The sequence below is a fragment of the Salmo salar genome, chromosome 12 (assembly GCF_965601325.2).
Source record: "Salmo salar chromosome 12, fSalSal1, whole genome shotgun sequence".
In the NCBI taxonomy this organism is placed as follows: domain Eukaryota; kingdom Metazoa; phylum Chordata; class Actinopteri; order Salmoniformes; family Salmonidae; genus Salmo; species Salmo salar.
In genome coordinates, this window is record NC_138302.1 from 10669023 (window position 1) to 10690350 (window position 21328).

At 42.8% G+C, this 21328-nt stretch overlaps 2 protein-coding genes across 2 annotated transcripts in view; one reads left to right on the plus strand and one right to left on the minus strand.

Moving 5' to 3' along the window:
* Positions 1-13231, minus strand: part of LOC106564120 (uncharacterized) — a 31062-nt gene extending 17831 nt beyond the window's left edge. Inside the window, exons 1-3 of the mRNA XM_082958563.1 lie at positions 12877-13231; positions 12449-12572; positions 10739-12172 (exon numbers count right to left, since the gene is read on the minus strand). Coding sequence (XP_082814689.1) covers positions 10739-12172; positions 12449-12572; positions 12877-12885 — 1567 coding nt within the window. The 5' untranslated portion in view covers positions 12886-13231. The remainder of the gene's footprint in view (positions 1-10738; positions 12173-12448; positions 12573-12876) is intronic.
* Positions 13232-13308: 77 nt separating this feature from the next.
* LOC106595483 (uncharacterized) lies at positions 13309-18810 on the plus strand. The gene is made up of 3 exons (XM_014186859.3): positions 13309-13596; positions 13920-15448; positions 16297-18810. Exons 2-3 carry the CDS (start codon positions 14165-14167, stop codon positions 18190-18192), a joined length of 3180 nt encoding a protein of 1059 aa, XP_014042334.3. The 5' UTR covers positions 13309-13596; positions 13920-14164; the 3' UTR covers positions 18193-18810.
* The last annotated feature ends 2518 nt before the right edge of the window (positions 18811-21328 follow it).

The following is a 21328-nucleotide window of genomic DNA, read 5'->3' on the forward strand; positions in this document are numbered from 1 at the left end:
GTTGAACAGAATCCCAGTCAACTAAAGAAGTCAGCATTCTGCCTCCACTTACTATGTTGAACAGAATCCCAGTCAACTAAAGAACAGTCAGCATTCTGCCTCCACTTACTATGTTGAACAGAATCCCAGTCAACTAAAGAACAGTCAGCATTCTGCCTCCACTTACTATGTTGAACAGAATCCCAGTCAACTAAAGAAGTCAGCATTCTGCCTCCACTTACTATGTTGAACAGAATCCCAGTCAACTAAAGAACAGTCAGCATTCTGCCTCCACTTACTATGTTGAACAGAATCCCAGTCAACTAAAGAACAGTCAGCATTCTGCCTCCACTTACTATGTTGAACAGAATCCCAGTCAACTAAAGAACAGTCAGCGTTCTGCCTCCACTTACTATGTTGAACAGAATCCCAGTCAACTAAAGAACAGTCAGCATTCTGCCTCCACTTACTATGTTGAACAGAATCCCAGTCAACTAAAGAACAGTCAGCATTCTGCCTCCACTTACTATGTTGAATAGAATCCCAGTCAACTAAAGAAGTCAGCATTCTGCCTCCACTTACTATGTTGAATAGAATCCCAGTCAACTAAAGAACAGTCAGCGTTCTGCCTCCACTTACTATGTTGAACAGAATCCCAGTCAACTAAAGAACAGTCAGCATTCTGCCTCCACTTACTATGTTGAACAGAATCCCAGTCAACTAAAGAACAGTCAGCATTCTGCCTCCACTTACTATGTTGAACAGAATCCCAGTCAACTAAAGAACAGTCAGCATTCTGCCTCCACTTACTATGTTGAACAGAATCCCAGTCAACTAAAGAACAGTCAGCATTCTGCCTCCACTTACTATGTTGAACAGAATCCCAGTCAACTAAAGACAGTCAGCATTCTGCCTCCACTTACTATGTTGAACAGAATCCCAGTCAACTAAAGAACAGTCAGCATTCTGCCTCCACTTACTATGTTGAACAGAATCCCAGTCAACTAAAGAACAGTCAGCATTCTGCCTCCACTTACTATGTTGAACAGAATCCCAGTCAACTAAAGAAGTCAGCATTCTGCCTCCACTTACTATGTTGAACAGAATCCCAGTCAACTAAAGAAGTCAGCATTCTGCCTCCACTTACTATGTTGAACAGAATCCCAGTCAACTAAAGAACAGTCAGCATTCTGCCTCCACTTACTATGTTGAACAGAATCCCAGTCAACTAAAGAACAGTCAGCATTCTGCCTCCACTTACTATGTTGAACAGAATCCCAGTCAACTAAAGAAGTCAGCATTCTGCCTCCACTTACTATGTTGAACAGAATCCCAGTCAACTAAAGAACAGTCAGCATTCTGCCTCCACTTACTATGTTGAACAGAATCCCAGTCAACTAAAGAACAGTCAGCATTCTGCCTCCACTTACTATGTTGAACAGAATCCCAGTCAACTAAAGAACAGTCAGCATTCTGCCTCCACTTACTATGTTGAACAGAATCCCAGTCAACTAAAGAACAGTCAGCATTCTGCCTCCACTTACTATGTTGAACAGAATCCCAGTCAACTAAAGAACAGTCAGCATTCTGCCTCCACTTACTATGTTGAACAGAATCCCAGTCAACTAAAGAACAGTCAGCATTCTGCCTCCACTTACTATGTTGAACAGAATCCCAGTCAACTAAAGAAGTCAGCATTCTGCCTCCACTTACTATGTTGAACAGAATCCCAGTCAACTAAAGAACAGTCAGCATTCTGCCTCCACTTACTATGTTGAACAGAATCCCAGTCAACTAAAGAACAGTCAGCATTCTGCCTCCACTTACTATGTTGAACAGAATCCCAGTCAACTAAAGAACAGTCAGCATTCTGCCTCCACTTACTATGTTGAACAGAATCCCAGTCAACTAAAGAACAGTCAGCATTCTGCCTCCACTTACTATGTTGAACAGAATCCCAGTCAACTAAAGAACAGTCAGCATTCTGCCTCCACTTACTATGTTGAACAGAATCCCAGTCAACTAAAGAACAGTCAGCATTCTGCCTCCACTTACTATGTTGAACAGAATCCCAGTCAACTAAAGAACAGTCAGCATTCTGCCTCCACTTACTATGTTGAACAGAATCCCAGTCAACTAAAGAACAGTCAGCATTCTGCCTCCACTTACTATGTTGAACAGAATCCCAGTCAACTAAAGACAGTCAGCATTCTGCCTCCACTTACTATGTTGAACAGAATCCCAGTCAACTAAAGAAGTCAGCATTCTGCCTCCACTTACTATGTTGAACAGAATCCCAGTCAACTAAAGAACAGTCAGCATTCTGCCTCCACTTACTATGTTGAACAGAATCCCAGTCAACTAAAGAACAGTCAGCATTCTGCCTCCACTTACTATGTTGAACAGAATCCCAGTCAACTAAAGAAGTCAGCATTCTGCCTCCACTTACTATGTTGAACAGAATCCCAGTCAACTAAAGAAGTCAGCATTCTGCCTCCACTTACTATGTTGAACAGAATCCCAGTCAACTAAAGAACAGTCAGCATTCTGCCTCCACTTACTATGTTGAACAGAATCCCAGTCAACTAAAGAACAGTCAGCATTCTGCCTCCACTTACTATGTTGAACAGAATCCCAGTCAACTAAAGAAGTCAGCATTCTGCCTCCACTTACTATGTTGAACAGAATCCCAGTCAACTAAAGAAGTCAGCATTCTGCCTCCACTTACTATGTTGAACAGAATCCCAGTCAACTAAAGAACAGTCAGCATTCTGCCTCCACTTACTATGTTGAACAGAATCCCAGTCAACTAAAGAAGTCAGCATTCTGCCTCCACTTACTATGTTGAACAGAATCCCAGTCAACTAAAGAAGTCAGCATTCTGCCTCCACTTACTATGTTGAACAGAATCCCAGTCAACTAAAGAAGTCAGCATTCTGCCTCCACTTACTATGTTGAACAGAATCCCAGTCAACTAAAGAAGTCAGCATTCTGCCTCCACTTACTATGTTGAACAGAATCCCAGTCAACTAAAGAACAGTCAGCATTCTGCCTCCACTTACTATGTTGAACAGAATCCCAGTCAACTAAAGAACAGTCAGCATTCTGCCTCCACTTACTATGTTGAACAGAATCCCAGTCAACTAAAGAACAGTCAGCATTCTGCCTCCACTTACTATGTTGAACAGAATCCCAGTCAACTAAAGAACAGTCAGCATTCTGCCTCCACTTACTATGTTGAACAGAATCCCAGTCAACTAAAGAAGTCAGCATTCTGCCTCCACTTACTATGTTGAACAGAATCCCAGTCAACTAAAGAAGTCAGCATTCTGCCTCCACTTACTATGTTGAACAGAATCCCAGTCAACTAAAGAACAGTCAGCATTCTGCCTCCACTTACTATGTTGAACAGAATCCCAGTCAACTAAAGAACAGTCAGCATTCTGCCTCCACTTACTATGTTGAACAGAATCCCAGTCAACTAAAGAAGTCAGCATTCTGCCTCCACTTACTATGTTGAACAGAATCCCAGTCAACTAAAGAACAGTCAGCATTCTGCCTCCACTTACTATGTTGAACAGAATCCCAGTCAACTAAAGAAGTCAGCATTCTGCCTCCACTTACTATGTTGAACAGAATCCCAGTCAACTAAAGAACAGTCAGCATTCTGCCTCCACTTACTATGTTGAACAGAATCCCAGTCAACTAAAGAACAGTCAGCATTCTGCCTCCACTTACTATGTTGAACAGAATCCCAGTCAACTAAAGAACAGTCAGCATTCTGCCTCCACTTACTATGTTGAACAGAATCCCAGTCAACTAAAGAAGTCAGCATTCTGCCTCCACTTACTATGTTGAACAGAATCCCAGTCAACTAAAGAAGTCAGCATTCTGCCTCCACTTACTATGTTGAACAGAATCCCAGTCAACTAAAGAAGTCAGCATTCTGCCTCCACTTACTATGTTGAACAGAATCCCAGTCAACTAAAGAACAGTCAGCATTCTGCCTCCACTTACTATGTTGAACAGAATCCCAGTCAACTAAAGAAGTCAGCATTCTGCCTCCACTTACTATGTTGAACAGAATCCCAGTCAACTAAAGAAGTCAGCATTCTGCCTCCACTTACTATGTTGAACAGAATCCCAGTCAACTAAAGAAGTCAGCATTCTGCCTCCACTTACTATGTTGAACAGAATCCCAGTCAACTAAAGAAGTCAGCATTCTGCCTCCACTTACTATGTTGAACAGAATCCCAGTCAACTAAAGAACAGTCAGCATTCTGCCTCCACTTACTATGTTGAACAGAATCCCAGTCAACTAAAGAAGTCAGCATTCTGCCTCCACTTACTATGTTGAACAGAATCCCAGTCAACTAAAGAACAGTCAGCATTCTGCCTCCACTTACTATGTTGAACAGAATCCCAGTCAACTAAAGACAGTCAGCATTCTGCCTCCACTTACTATGTTGAACAGAATCCCAGTCAACTAAAGAACAGTCAGCATTCTGCCTCCACTTACTATGTTGAACAGAATCCCAGTCAACTAAAGAACAGTCAGCATTCTGCCTCCACTTACTATGTTGAACAGAATCCCAGTCAACTAAAGAACAGTCAGCATTCTGCCTCCACTTACTATGTTGAACAGAATCCCAGTCAACTAAAGAACAGTCAGCATTCTGCCTCCACTTACTATGTTGAACAGAATCCCAGTCAACTAAAGAACAGTCAGCATTCTGCCTCCACTTACTATGTTGAACAGAATCCCAGTCAACTAAAGAAGTCAGCATTCTGCCTCCACTTACTATGTTGAACAGAATCCCAGTCAACTAAAGAACAGTCAGCATTCTGCCTCCACTTACTATGTTGAACAGAATCCCAGTCAACTAAAGAAGTCAGCATCCTGCCTCCACTTACTATGTTGAACAGAATCCCAGTCAACTAAAGAACAGTCAGCATTCTGCCTCCACTTACTATGTTGAACAGAATCCCAGTCAACTAAAGAACAGTCAGCATTCTGCCTCCACTTACTATGTTGAACAGAATCCCAGTCAACTAAAGAACAGTCAGCATTCTGCCTCCACTTACTATGTTGAACAGAATCCCAGTCAACTAAAGAAGTCAGCATTCTGCCTCCACTTACTATGTTGAACAGAATCCCAGTCAACTAAAGAAGTCAGCATTCTGCCTCCACTTACTATGTTGAACAGAATCCCAGTCAACTAAAGAAGTCAGCATTCTGCCTCCACTTACTATGTTGAACAGAATCCCAGTCAACTAAAGAAGTCAGCATTCTGCCTCCACTTACTATGTTGAACAGAATCCCAGTCAACTAAAGAACAGTCAGCATTCTGCCTCCACTTACTATGTTGAACAGAATCCCAGTCAACTAAAGAAGTCAGCATTCTGCCTCCACTTACTATGTTGAACAGAATCCCAGTCAACTAAAGAAGTCAGCATTCTGCCTCCACTTACTATGTTGAACAGAATCCCAGTCAACTAAAGAACAGTCAGCATTCTGCCTCCACTTACTATGTTGAACAGAATCCCAGTCAACTAAAGAAGTCAGCATTCTGCCTCCACTTACTATGTTGAACAGAATCCCAGTCAACTAAAGAAGTCAGCATTCTGCCTCCACTTACTATGTTGAACAGAATCCCAGTCAACTAAAGAACAGTCAGCATTCTGCCTCCACTTACTATGTTGAACAGAATCCCAGTCAACTAAAGAAGTCAGCATTCTGCCTCCACTTACTATGTTGAACAGAATCCCAGTCAACTAAAGAACAGTCAGCATTCTGCCTCCACTTACTATGTTGAACAGAATCCCAGTCAACTAAAGAACAGTCAGCATTCTGCCTCCACTTACTATGTTGAACAGAATCCCAGTCAACTAAAGAACAGTCAGCATTCTGCCTCCACTTACTATGTTGAACAGAATCCCAGTCAACTAAAGAACAGTCAGCATTCTGCCTCCACTTACTATGTTGAACAGAATCCCAGTCAACTAAAGAAGTCAGCATTCTGCCTCCACTTACTATGTTGAACAGAATCCCAGTCAACTAAAGAAGTCAGCATTCTGCCTCCACTTACTATGTTGAACAGAATCCCAGTCAACTAAAGAACAGTCAGCATTCTGCCTCCACTTACTATGTTGAACAGAATCCCAGTCAACTAAAGAAGTCAGCATTCTGCCTCCACTTACTATGTTGAACAGAATCCCAGTCAACTAAAGAACAGTCAGCATTCTGCCTCCACTTACTATGTTGAACAGAATCCCAGTCAACTAAAGAAGTCAGCATTCTGCCTCCACTTACTATGTTGAACAGAATCCCAGTCAACTAAAGAACAGTCAGCATTCTGCCTCCACTTACTATGTTGAACAGAATCCCAGTCAACTAAAGAAGTCAGCATTCTGCCTCCACTTACTATGTTGAACAGAATCCCAGTCAACTAAAGAACAGTCAGCATTCTGCCTCCACTTACTATGTTGAACAGAATCCCAGTCAACTAAAGAACAGTCAGCATTCTGCCTCCACTTACTATGTTGAACAGAATCCCAGTCAACTAAAGAACAGTCAGCATTCTGCCTCCACTTACTATGTTGAACAGAATCCCAGTCAACTAAAGAAGTCAGCATTCTGCCTCCACTTACTATGTTGAACAGAATCCCAGTCAACTAAAGAACAGTCAGCATTCTGCCTCCACTTACTATGTTGAACAGAATCCCAGTCAACTAAAGAACAGTCAGCATTCTGCCTCCACTTACTATGTTGAACAGAATCCCAGTCAACTAAAGAACAGTCAGCATTCTGCCTCCACTTACTATGTTGAACAGAATCCCAGTCAACTAAAGAAGTCAGCATTCTGCCTCCACTTACTATGTTGAACAGAATCCCAGTCAACTAAAGAACAGTCAGCATTCTGCCTCCACTTACTATGTTGAACAGAATCCCAGTCAACTAAAGAACAGTCAGCATTCTGCCTCCACTTACTATGTTGAACAGAATCCCAGTCAACTAAAGAACAGTCAGCATTCTGCCTCCACTTACTATGTTGAACAGAATCCCAGTCAACTAAAGAAGTCAGCATTCTGCCTCCACTTACTATGTTGAACAGAATCCCAGTCAACTAAAGAACAGTCAGCATTCTGCCTCCACTTACTATGTTGAACAGAATCCCAGTCAACTAAAGAACAGTCAGCATTCTGCCTCCACTTACTATGTTGAACAGAATCCCAGTCAACTAAAGAAGTCAGCATTCTGCCTCCACTTACTATGTTGAACAGAATCCCAGTCAACTAAAGAACAGTCAGCATTCTGCCTCCACTTACTATGTTGAACAGAATCCCAGTCAACTAAAGAACAGTCAGCATTCTGCCTCCACTTACTATGTTGAACAGAATCCCAGTCAACTAAAGAACAGTCAGCATTCTGCCTCCACTTACTATGTTGAACAGAATCCCAGTCAACTAAAGAAGTCAGCATTCTGCCTCCACTTACTATGTTGAACAGAATCCCAGTCAACTAAAGAACAGTCAGCATTCTGCCTCCACTTACTATGTTGAACAGAATCCCAGTCAACTAAAGAAGTCAGCATTCTGCCTCCACTTACTATGTTGAACAGAATCCCAGTCAACTAAAGAACAGTCAGCATTCTGCCTCCACTTACTATGTTGAACAGAATCCCAGTCAACTAAAGAAGTCAGCATTCTGCCTCCACTTACTATGTTGAACAGAATCCCAGTCAACTAAAGAACAGTCAGCATTCTGCCTCCACTTACTATGTTGAACAGAATCCCAGTCAACTAAAGAAGTCAGCATCTGCCTCCACTTACTATGTTGAACAGAATCCCAGTCAACTAAAGAAGTCAGCATTCTGCCTCCACTTACTATGTTGAACAGAATCCCAGTCAACTAAAGAACAGTCAGCATTCTGCCTCCACTTACTATGTTGAACAGAATCCCAGTCAACTAAAGAACAGTCAGCATTCTGCCTCCACTTACTATGTTGAACAGAATCCCAGTCAACTAAAGAAGTCAGCATTCTGCCTCCACTTACTATGTTGAACAGAATCCCAGTCAACTAAAGAAGTCAGCATTCTGCCTCCACTTACTATGTTGAACAGAATCCCAGTCAACTAAAGAAGTCAGCATTCTGCCTCCACTTACTATGTTGAACAGAATCCCAGTCAACTAAAGACAGTCAGCATTCTGCCTCCACTTACTATGTTGAACAGAATCCCAGTCAACTAAAGAACAGTCAGCATTCTGCCTCCACTTACTATGTTGAACAGAATCCCAGTCAACTAAAGAAGTCAGCATTCTGCCTCCACTTACTATGTTGAACAGAATCCCAGTCAACTAAAGAAGTCAGCATTCTGCCTCCACTTACTATGTTGAACAGAATCCCAGTCAACTAAAGAACAGTCAGCATTCTGCCTCCACTTACTATGTTGAATAGAATCCCAGTCAACTAAAGAACAGTCAGCATTCTGCCTCCACTTACTATGTTGAACAGAATCCCAGTCAACTAAAGAACAGTCAGCATTCTGCCTCCACTTACTATGTTGAACAGAATCCCAGTCAACTAAAGAAGTCAGCATTCTGCCTCCACTTACTATGTTGAACAGAATCCCAGTCAACTAAAGAACAGTCAGCATTCTGCCTCCACTTACTATGTTGAACAGAATCCCAGTCAACTAAAGAACAGTCAGCATTCTGCCTCCACTTACTATGTTGAACAGAATCCCAGTCAACTAAAGAACAGTCAGCATTCTGCCTCCACTTACTATGTTGAACAGAATCCCAGTCAACTAAAGACAGTCAGCATTCTGCCTCCACTTACTATGTTGAACAGAATCCCAGTCAACTAAAGAACAGTCAGCATTCTGCCTCCACTTACTATGTTGAACAGAATCCCAGTCAACTAAAGAAGTCAGCATTCTGCCTCCACTTACTATGTTGAACAGAATCCCAGTCAACTAAAGAACAGTCAGCATTCTGCCTCCACTTACTATGTTGAATAGAATCCCAGTCAACTAAAGAAGTCAGCATTCTGCCTCCACTTACTATGTTGAACAGAATCCCAGTCAACTAAAGAACAGTCAGCATTCTGCCTCCACTTACTATGTTGAACAGAATCCCAGTCAACTAAAGAACAGTCAGCATTCTGCCTCCACTTACTATGTTGAACAGAATCCCAGTCAACTAAAGAACAGTCAGCATTCTGCCTCCACTTACTATGTTGAACAGAATCCCAGTCAACTAAAGAACAGTCAGCATTCTGCCTCCACTTACTATGTTGAACAGAATCCCAGTCAACTAAAGAACAGTCAGCATTCTGCCTCCACTTACTATGTTGAACAGAATCCCAGTCAACTAAAGAAGTCAGCATTCTGCCTCCACTTACTATGTTGAACAGAATCTTAGTCAACTAAAGAACAGTCAGCATTCTGCCTCCACTTACTATGTTGAACAGAATCCCAGTCAACTAAAGAACAGTCAGCATTCTGCCTCCACTTACTATGTTGAACAGAATCCCAGTCAACTAAAGAACAGTCAGCATTCTGCCTCCACTTACTATGTTGAACAGAATCCCAGTCAACTAAAGAAGTCAGCATTCTGCCTCCACTTACTATGTTGAACAGAATCCCAGTCAACTAAAGAACAGTCAGCATTCTGCCTCCACTTACTATGTTGAACAGAATCCCAGTCAACTAAAGAAGTCAGCATTCTGCCTCCACTTACTATGTTGAACAGAATCCCAGTCAACTAAAGAACAGTCAGCATTCTGCCTCCACTTACTATGTTGAACAGAATCCCAGTCAACTAAAGAAGTCAGCATTCTGCCTCCACTTACTATGTTGAACAGAATCCCAGTCAACTAAAGAACAGTCAGCATTCTGCCTCCACTTACTATGTTGAACAGAATCCCAGTCAACTAAAGAACAGTCAGCATTCTGCCTCCACTTACTATGTTGAACAGAATCCCAGTCAACTAAAGAACAGTCAGCATTCTGCCTCCACTTACTATGTTGAACAGAATCCCAGTCAACTAAAGAACAGTCAGCATTCTGCCTCCACTTACTATGTTGAACAGAATCCCAGTCAACTAAAGAACAGTCAGCATTCTGCCTCCACTTACTATGTTGAACAGAATCCCAGTCAACTAAAGAACAGTCAGCATTCTGCCTCCACTTACTATGTTGAACAGAATCCCAGTCAACTAAAGAAGTCAGCATTCTGCCTCCACTTACTATGTTGAACAGAATCTTAGTCAACTAAAGAACAGTCAGCATTCTGCCTCCACTTACTATGTTGAACAGAATCCCAGTCAACTAAAGAACAGTCAGCATTCTGCCTCCACTTACTATGTTGAACAGAATCCCAGTCAACTAAAGAACAGTCAGCATTCTGCCTCCACTTACTATGTTGAATAGAATCCCAGTCAACTAAAGAAGTCAGCATTCTGCCTCCACTTACTATGTTGAACAGAATCCCAGTCAACTAAAGAACAGTCAGCATTCTGCCTCCACTTATTATGTTGAACAGAATCCCAGTCAACTAAAGAAGTCAGCATTCTGCCTCCACTTACTATGTTGAACAGAATCCCAGTCAACTAAAGAACAGTCAGCATTCTGCCTCCACTTACTATGTTGAACAGAATCCCAGTCAACTAAAGAAGTCAGCATTCTGCCTCCACTTACTATGTTGAACAGAATCCCAGTCAACTAAAGAAGTCAGCATTCTGCCTCCACTTACTATGTTGAATAGAATCCCAGTCAACTTCTTCTCCATCAGAATTAATCAGCCCTCCAACTTCCTCTGCATTATCCGTCACCTCTTCTCCATCCTCCTCCACCTCGTCCTTCTCCTCTTCGACTTTAGCCTTCAGCCCCAGTGTTTGACAGAGGTCCTGTAGGTTATCAGATACCATCTCCTGCCCCTGTGATGTGTTCTCCTCCTCACAGTGGATGGGTTTCTCTGCTTCTGTTGTGTGTGACCGCTGGTGCAAGTTCAAACTTCCTTTTGTAGCAAAATTCTTCCCACAGTCGGGGCAGGGGTATGGCTTCTCTCCTGTGTGGATTCTCATGTGGATCTGTAGAGATGATGAAGTTTTGAAATGTTTCCCACATTCTGAGCAGCAGTGAGACGACGTCTTAGTTTTGTGATTCTCCTGGTGTTGTTCAGATTCTGCTGCTGATGCAGAGAGACTTTCAACTTTTTTGCCGTGTGATTGTTGGTGTATTTCTTTCAAACTTAGCAATTCCGGTTTCTCTCCTGTGTGTTGCAGCTGGTGTCTTTTCAAGGATGTACAGAAGGTAAATCTCTTGTCACACTCGGAGCAGGCATAAGGCTTCTCTCCAGTGTGCAGTTTCTGGTGTTGTTTCAGATATGCTTTCTGAGTGAAGCCCTTCCTACAGATGGAACAGGAGAAAGGCTTCTCTCCTGTGTGGGAGAGCTGGTGGGCAGTCAGGTTGGCTTTCTGGGTGAAGCACTTGCCACAGACAGAGCAGGAGAAAGGTTTCTCACCAGTGTGCACTAGCATGTGTTGGTTCAAATTTCCCTTTTGGTTGAAGCTCTTCTCACACACGGAACATTTGTAAGACTTCTCCCCAGTGTGTTTCAGCTCATGTGATTTCAAGGTGTGTAGATAAGTATAACTTTTCCCACACACGGAGCAGGAGTGAGGCTTTTCTCCCGTGTGTGTCAGCAGGTGTCTGCGTAGTTTGTAAGCGCTAGAGAACTCTCTTCCACACTCCAGGCAGCAGTTCTTTGCCTGTTCAGGATCTCCCGATATAGCGGGACTGCCCTCCCCATTAGAACAGTGGAACCGCTGGTGTGTCTTCAGATGTTCCTCCCGAGTGAAACTCTTCCCACAGTCAGAACAGAAGCAGGGCCTCTCTCCTGTGTGAGTCAGAAGGTGTCGTTGTAGTTTAGATGGACATGGGAACTCCTTCCCGCAGTCCAGGCAGCTGTAGCTCTTCCTGGGTTTGGGACTGGTCTTCTTCTCTCCTGTGTGTGTTGTGTTACGATGTTTTCTTAGATAATGCTGGGTAGGGAACTCCTCTCCACACTCTCTGCAGCTGTGTGTGTTCTTGGCTGTGTGATTGTCCTCCTGTCGTTCAGGTTCTCCTGAGGTAGAACTTGTCCCCTCACTGTCAGAGTGACGGCTGGAACTCTCTCCTGTCTCTCCTGTGGGGATATAGGAAGAGTCTGATCAGGATTGCTCGAGTGGAAACCAAAGGGGTGTATTCATTAGTGTACACCGTAGCAAATGAAAACAAGTGTTTCTTATAGTCCCTTTCCCTGTTTCGGCCATTAGCTTCCTAGTGAATACACCCCAGCTTGTGTAAGTGTTGCACTGTTTTGTTCACGCTGTACCTAAACAACACCGTCAGATGGTTTAAACATTCAGTCTGCCTCAGCCTCCACCTACTAAAGTTAATGGACATCTCTCAACCGACTTACCTCTCAATCTTAGAAAGTCCCTGAAGTAGTCAAGGCTCCTAGGAACCATGTCTGGACCGCTTGTGCTCTGGTCACCATGGATACAGTCAGGAACCAGTAGATGTGACTGGGGTTCATTAAAATCCTGATTGAAAAGTACAGTCAGAGATAGGCCTCGAAGATAATGTCATGTCATTGGCTTTGGTCTTAATAACTTACTGACTTGATAAAAGAGTCCTTACTACTTGACAAATGTATACCAACTTCTACAAATGACAAACTAACCTTGAACAAGACAATGACAATGGAGTTGACTAAAGCAGAGCCATGTATTTACATAACTAGCTAACAAGCTATATCTATCTATACCTGCTGTATCTATGGCTTTGGGCTCAAGCAAAACAGGTTTTAGTTTCAGGGCAACTAGCTAGCTATAGCTCACTTCTCACCTCATACATTGTGTGAGCCAAAGCAACAACAACAAAATTGCCGGGAAAATGTTGTTCTCTGGCTGTAGCAAGGAATCAGTTCAAATGTTGCTTTGCTATGAGAAATCACAGCTATTTCGCAAAAATAGATAGCAGGCTAAGTTAGCATAGCATACTGAGCTAGCTAACGGTACTTAGCTAGCTAATAATGTTAGCTTAACTTGTCGTTTGTAACTTCACGTCTGTCTGGTTTAATAGTTCCATATCTACGTTATCACAGGATGGAAATAGTCTACGCCAAGTATATTGAAGATATATTTGTAAATAACTCTAGCTACAATGCTTTTGAGTAAAGTTTATCTAAGCAGGCTAGCTATTTTGACAGAACCGCCTAGAACTACTTCCGGGGCAGCAGCTAACCCGGAAAAAGGTTGATGCCATCACTGGACGCCATTCCACATAGTTTGGATATGGCCATTCTTTGATTGCATTAACGGTGAGGGGAGAATGGGAAAATGTTTAAATAAATCTGGTCAGTAAAACATTAGGTATTGGCTTTGTCCAAACGGTGTAGTTAGCTAGTCGTTACCGTTGCATAACTGTTAACGTGTCCTGCTCATCATCAGACAGCTACATTTTTAGCTTGGTACTGTTGGCTAGCTAATAGCTCCTGCTAACTAATTTGAAGCTCTGCTCATACAGAGTCGATGTAGGAGTAAAACGACGATTGTTTTCTATTTGGTAAGTAAAAGCAGAGCGACTGTACATATAATCAATGAGTTACTGCTGTACCTAATGTTCGTGTTACATTAGTTAACGTTAGTTAGCTTCAAAATACAAGCCCTCATCGTGGGAACCTTGACATTTCATATATATCTTACAAAAATATTTTTATTATCATTAAGATTTTTTTTATTATATTGTTCTATTAAGTAAAAATGAAATAGTGACAGTAAATTAAAAGTCAACATTTCACAGATTTGACAAATATAGAATGTCACTATACATATTGCACGCCTGTATAAAATGTTTTTGTCTTACACCATATCGTCCTATTTACACAGGTGACCTCACAAGGGATTCCACTGTTCTGGTGACAGGAAGAAGATCGGACCCTGAAATAACTTGTCTTTGACAGAGACTCATAATGCAGCACTTCCTGAAGCTCCCAGTGTGGCAGGAGATATAGGAGACCTTTGAATACACAGGAGAGAGACAAACCTCACACTAGTGACAACTCAATTCAATAGAAAGTTGTTATTTTTATTTTATTTTTACAACAAAAAAACATTCTAACTGCTGGGACAAAATGAGTTCTGAGAAGGAAACGTTGATGGATGAAATTGAAAAGAGTTTATGGAATTTAACTGAGGACAATTTACGCTACATGTGTGAACGTTGTGGAATAGATGGCTCTGAAGTTAAAGGGATGAATCATCGCTTATTACGGCGTAAAGTCATGGAGGAAATGTGGGACAATACGGAGTCAATGATATCAGAGGAGCAGGGAATGTCTTGGTTAGTCCAACTGAAAGACGACATCAGGAGGATACAGGAGGAGGGTAGCAGTGCACTCATGAGTCCCAGCCAATCCGATGATGTAGACTGCAATGAAGAACGCAACAAGGGGGACAGGGATTGGTTGCCTAGCAACGGACTGACATCAGAGCCCTTGCATCCCAGCCAATGTGATGATGATGCTGTCGACTGCGATGAAGAATGGAATGAAGAGGGAGGAGCTGGGTTGCTTAGCAACACACCAGACCAGAGTAAATTAAAGAGGCACATCAGATCGCACACTGTTAAACAACACACAGTGAATCCCTCAGTGAAACCTCACCACTGCTCGGATTGTGGGAAGCAATTCATTGTAAAATCAAGCCTAAAACATCACCGGCTAGTTTTTCACACAGAACACCCTCACCGTTGTGGTCAATGTAAGAAGAGTTTCATAACTGCAGAAAGACTGGAATCACACATAAAAACACAACACCCGCCAAGTGATCCTCTGAAGAACCCACATGTGTGCTCTAAATGCGGTAGGGCATTCCCTGTGGCTGCCAGTCTTAAGAGACACCTGAGAACTCATACTGGGGAGAAACCGTACGTCTGCCCCAAATGTGGAAAGGACTACAGTGACTGTGGAAACTTGAGGAAACACATGAGAAGAACTCACCCAGTAGAGGAGGTGGTTGTGGAGAGTTTCGCCACTCAGAGGAGCATCCCTACAGGAAATGTGGAGGAAATGTGGGACAATACGGATTCAATTAAATCGGAGGAGCAGGGAACATCTTGGTCACTCCAACTGAAAGAGGACCTCAAAGGGATACAGGAGGATGGTAGCGTTGTACCCATGAGTCCCGGCCAAGCTGATGATGATGGTGCTGATGACGACGATGATGATGCTGTAGACTGCAACGTTAAGGACAGAGATTGGTTGCCTAGCAACGGACTGAAGGCGGAGCCCATGAGTCCCAGGAAATCTGATGACGCTGTAGACTGGGACGAGGAGGACAGGGATTGGATGGCTAACGATGGGCTGGAGGTGGAGTTGTCTCCAGAGAGGCACACACCAGAGCAGAGAGTGAGAGGGGTGAGTACTTCAATTCCCAGTGTTAAACAGGGATCGCATTAGCTTTTATAAATCAGCATTCTTTTTAAACACAGACCATAAAGTGTTTTAAACCATTTCCCCTGCATTTTTATATTTAAAGTCAAGTGTTTTTTGCTTCAATAGATCAACAGACATGCAACTACAGTTTTAATTAACATGCATTTCATCATATGACAACAGAAGCTATTTGGCTAGCAGCCACACAAGGTAAATGAGCTTACAGTAAAAAACAAGGTATATTTTACCAAAACGATGCATGGCCATCATATTTCTAATGTTTATCATAGAAAAATGGAGCCAGATACATTTCCTGATGTTTTGCTTTGAAGTTAATCTTTAAGGATTGTAACTGAACTTAAGCACACAGCAGTCAGAGTGGTGGAATGTAATTGGTCAAGACGAGAGCGAAGATATTTCATACGATTGCAGAAGTGCAACTGAAGCACAAAAATGTGTCCTTTTTTTAAATTCATGATTTGGAGTGAAACCTACTGAAGTTTTACAAAAACGCAACAAGATATTTTTTCTGCATTTTATCTTTCCTTTTAATGCGTGAAGAACTGCGTTAATGCGACCTCTGCTTGAAGTGTGTTCCTCTTTCCTTGATTCCTCGTCGTTGATTCCTGGACCTCCTTTTATAAGGTTCTAGGTTCTTTCCCTCTGACTTTATCCTCCAATGCATTTTAAGAAGGATGCCGAGTAATCGAAAGATGATGAGAGGAATCAAGGAAAGACTTCTGATTTTCTCTGCAAAGATTTTAAAATGACTTGACCGGTAGGAAAGTGTTTCCCTGATTCATTCCATCTCTATTTTTATGATTTTCTAGGACAAATCTCCCCCGCCCCCCTTTGCCCTCCCAGAGTCCCCGGGTCGTGCCTCCCCCGGTAGCGCCTTATTGTGCAGTCTGAAGAGGGTGTCTGTGCGGCTTGTCGACTGCAGGAAGACACCTGGGCAGAGTGCCCATATAATACACAAGACAACACAGACTGGAGAGAAACCCCACAGTTCGTCTAATGCTGAACAACACAAAACCCTCTCAGAAAACAGGCCTCGCTACCATATCTGTGATCACTGTGGGAAGAATTTTACCACAGCAACCAATCTGAAAACACACTTACTTTATCTGTCTGGAGAGAAACCACACGTGTGCTCTGAATGCGGAAAGAGTTTCACACAGGCCGGCTGTCTGAAGAGACACCGGAGAACACATACTGGGGAGAAACCGTACGTCTGTCCTCGTTGTGAGAAGGCTTGTACTGATTCTGGAAACTTAAAGAGACACATCAGAAAAACTCACCCAGGAGAGGAGGTCATTGTGAAGAGACTTGCCTATCAGAAGAGCATTCGTAATGCTAAAGAACGCAAACAAGCCCACTCCGGAGATGGCTCCCATATCTGTGATCACTGTAGTAAGAGTTTTACCACAGCAAGAAGTCTAACACTACACATACAGTCCCTGCAGAGAAGGAGAGAGAACTTGACTGCAGAGAAAGCTCATGTGTGCTCTGAATGTGGAAAGGGCTTCCATCAGGCTGGAAGTCTTAAGAGACACCTGAGAACTCATACTGGGGAGAAACCGTACGTTTGCCATCATTGTGGGAAGGCTTGCAGTGATTCTGGAAACTTACAGAAACACATCAAAAGTCACATGGGTAAACAACACACAGTGAAACCTTACCTCTGCTCTGAATGTGGGAAGCAATTCATTGGAAAACAAAGCCTTGAACATCACTGGGAGGTTTTTCACACAGATCACCCTCACCGCTGTGGTCAATGTAAGAAGAGCTTCATAACTGCAGAAAGATTGGAATCGCACACAAAAACACGACATCCGCCAAGTGATCCTCTGAAGAATCCACACGTGTGCTTGGAATGCGGAAGGGGATTCCCTGTGGCCGCCAGTCTTAAAAGACACCTGAGAATCCATACTGGGGAGAAACCATACTCCTGCCCTCAGTGTGGAAACAGTTACAATGATCGTGGAAATTTAAAGAAACACATCAGAACTCACACAGAAGAGAAACCCTACCACTGCTTGGTGTGCGGGATGAAGTTCCGTCATACAAAAACCTTACAACGGCATCACCAGGAGAACCACAAGGGGGAGACACTGGGTCCCATCCACAGGCACCAAGACCCTCTTCCATGCCTCCACTGTGGGGAGGAGTTCTCATCCAAGGCTCTTCTAAGGGATCATCTACGGACCCACTCTAGCCGGGTCCACTGCTCCCGATGCGACAAGACCTTCTCCACTAAAAGTAACTTACTGGTTCATCAGAGGATACACACTGGAGAGAGGCCTTACCTTTGCCCTCAGTGTGGGAAGAGTTTTTCTCTGGCAGGGAGTTTAAAACTTCATCTCCGGATTCATGCTGGTGAGAAACCTTACTGCTGTACTTACTGTGACAAGAGATTCACAAGTAAGAGCCACTGCAATCTTCATCTGCGGATCCACACAGGAGAGAAGCCGTACCAATGCCCTGACTGCGGGAGGTGTTTCGCTGATGGGAATGTCCTGAAAAACCACAGGCGGACCCACACGGGAGAGAAACCGTTCCAGTGCCGCTTGTGCGATAAAGCCTTTGCCCAGTTGAGCAGTCTGAAGAAACATCAGGAGACACATAGACAAACTCAGCCTGTCTCTGTCCCAAGACTCCCTGATCCCTACCCACCACACAATCAGCATGTCCCTTATCCCTACCCACCACACATTCAATGGTAACCTTGTTTACACCTGACCAAGTTGTCCGGTGTTCTGTTACCTGGTAACCTATCTGTTACCTGGTAACCTATCTGTTACCTGGTAACCTATCTGTTACCTGGTAACCTATCTGTTACCTGGTAACCTATCTGTTACCTGGTAACCTATCTGTTACCTGGTAACCTATCTGTTACCTGGTAACCTATCTGTTACCTGGTAACCTATCTGTTACCTGGTAACCTATCTGTTACCTGGTCCAGATAGGAAGGATGCATTTCTAACGTATTGGGACAGGAACCTAGACTCATTGTCCCAAAACCCAAACTACCACGCACTCAGTGAATGGTAAGCTTGCTTAAACCTGTCCAATCCCTTTTAGATAACTAGATGGAAATGAATTGAAGGATCCATTTTATTTTATTTGTTATGATTTTATTGAGACAGGTTTGCTGTATATAGAGCTTGGAATAGAATGGTATTTTGTCCATCTGTCTCAAAATAATTATTTTGCTCAAAGTCCATGTTTTAGCTCCAGAGTTTTTATATTCACAGTTGATATTTGTATATGTTGTCCATTTTAAAAGGTGTTTAAAATTCACCGCCAAACCTCAACTGGTGGAAATAAAATGGTGACAATGATATGTTGTTGGGGTAATTATTTTTCTAATTCTTTGAGTAAGAAGTTGTATGCATAAATAAGGGTCCTAGGCAGGGGTCAAAGTAAGCCAGTATGCTCTGGTACCGCGACTCGGAAATAAATAGTGGGGGTACACCGTACCGGTAAAATGTGAACCTATCACAATCATTTCTAAGAAATTCCAAGAAAACTATAGGCAATTACACCATTATTTAACAATACCGCATGTCAGCTGCATGAACATTTGTGAATTGACTTGAAAACTGTCAGTAAACCCTCAAAATTGCATTGTAATTCCGCGAGAACACTAAAATGTTGCCAAAGCGTCACGTACAACAGTGGATGCATCAATTCAGGCTACAAGTGTCCTGGGCCTAATGACTACAATTGAGTAACTCTTTCTATTCTTCAAATTGTGGGTGCACTGTTTGGATGCTGGAATTATTTTGTGAAAATCTAATTTTATTTATCACATGCACCGAATACAACTTGACAGTAAAATGCTTACTAACGAACCTTTCCCAACGATGCAGAGTTTAAAAATAATAATACAAAAAAAAATAGTAACTAACTCGAGGAATAAAATAAAATAGATAAGAATGAAGCTACAGTTTATACAGGGAGTACCAGATCAATGTGGAGCAATATACAGGGAGTACCAGTACCAGATCAATGTGCAGCTATATACAGGGAGTACCAGATCAATGTGGAGCTATATACAGGGAGTACCAGTACCAGATCAATGTGGAGCTATATACAGGGAGAACCAGATCAATGTGGAGCTATATACAGGGAGTACCAGATCAATGAGCAGCTATATACAGAGAGTACCAGTACCAGATCAATGTGCAGCTATATACAGGGAGTACCAGTACCAGATCAATGTGGAGCTATATACAGGGAGTACCAGTACCAGATCAATGTGGAGCTATATACAGGGAGTACCAGTACCAGATCGATGTGGAGCTATATACAGGGAGTACCAGTACCATATCAATGGGGAGCTATATACAGGGAGTACCAGTACCAGATCAATGTGGAGCTATATACAGGGAGTATCAGTACCAGATCAATGTGGAGCTATATACAGGGAGTACCAGCCATCAATGTAGAGCTATATACAGGGAGTACCAGTACCAGATCAATGTGGCGCGATAGACAGGAAGTACCAGTACCAGATCAATGTGGAGCTATATACAGGGAGTACCAGATCAATGTGGAGCTATATACAGGGAGTACCAGATCAATGTGGAGCTATATACAGGGAGTACCAGATCAATGTGGAGCTATATACAGGGAGTACCAGATCAATGTGGAGCTATATACAGGGAGTACCAGATCAATGTGGAGCTATATACAGGGAGTACCAGTACCAGATCAATGTGGAGCTATATACAGGGAGTACCAGTACCAGATCAATGTGGAGCTATATACAGGGAGTACCAGATCAATGTGGAGCTATATACAGGGAGTACCAGTACCAGATCGATGTGGAGCTATATACAGGGAGTACCAGTACCAGATCAATGGGGAGCTATATACAGGGAGTACCAGTACCAGATCAATGTGGAGCTATATACAGGGAGTATCAGTACCAGATCAATGTGGAGCTATATACAGGGAGTATCAGTACCAGATCAATGTGGAGCTATATACAGGGAGTACCAGTACCAGATCAATGTGGAGCTATATACAGGGAGTACCAGTACCAGATCAATGTGGAGCTATATACAGGGAGTACCAGTACCAGATCAATGTGGAGCTATATACAGGGAGTACCAATACCAGATCAATGGGGAGCTATATACAGGGAGTACCAATACCAGATCAATGTGGAGCTATATACAGGGAGTACCAGTACCAGATCAATGTGGAGCTATATACAGGGAGTACCAGTACCAGATCAATGTGCAGCTATATACAGGGAGTACCAGTACCAGATCAATGTGCAGCTATATACAGGAAGTACCAGTACCAGATCAATGTGGAGCTATATACAGGGAGTACCAGATCAATGTGGAGCTATATACAGGGAGTACCAGTACCAGATCAATGTGCAGCTATATACAGGAAGTACCAGTACCAGATCAATGTGGAGCTATATACAGGGAGTACCAGTACCAGATCAATGTGGAGCTATATACAGGGAGTATCAGATCAATGTGGAGCTATATACAGGGAGTACCAGTACCAGATCAATGTGCAGCTATATACAGGAAGTACCAGTACCAGATCAATGTGGAGCTATATACAGGGAGTACCAGTACCAGATCAATGTGGAGCTATATACAGGGGCCAGTACCAGATCAATGTGGAGCTATATACAGGGAGTACCAGTACCAGATCAATGTGCAGCTATATACAGGGAGTACCAGATCAATGTGCAGCTATATACAGGGAGTACCAGATCAATGTGCAGCTATATACAGGGAGTATCAGATCAATGTGCAGCTACGTACATGAAGGCAGGGTAAAGTGACTAAGCATCAGGATAGATAGTAATAAGAGTACATTAAAGAA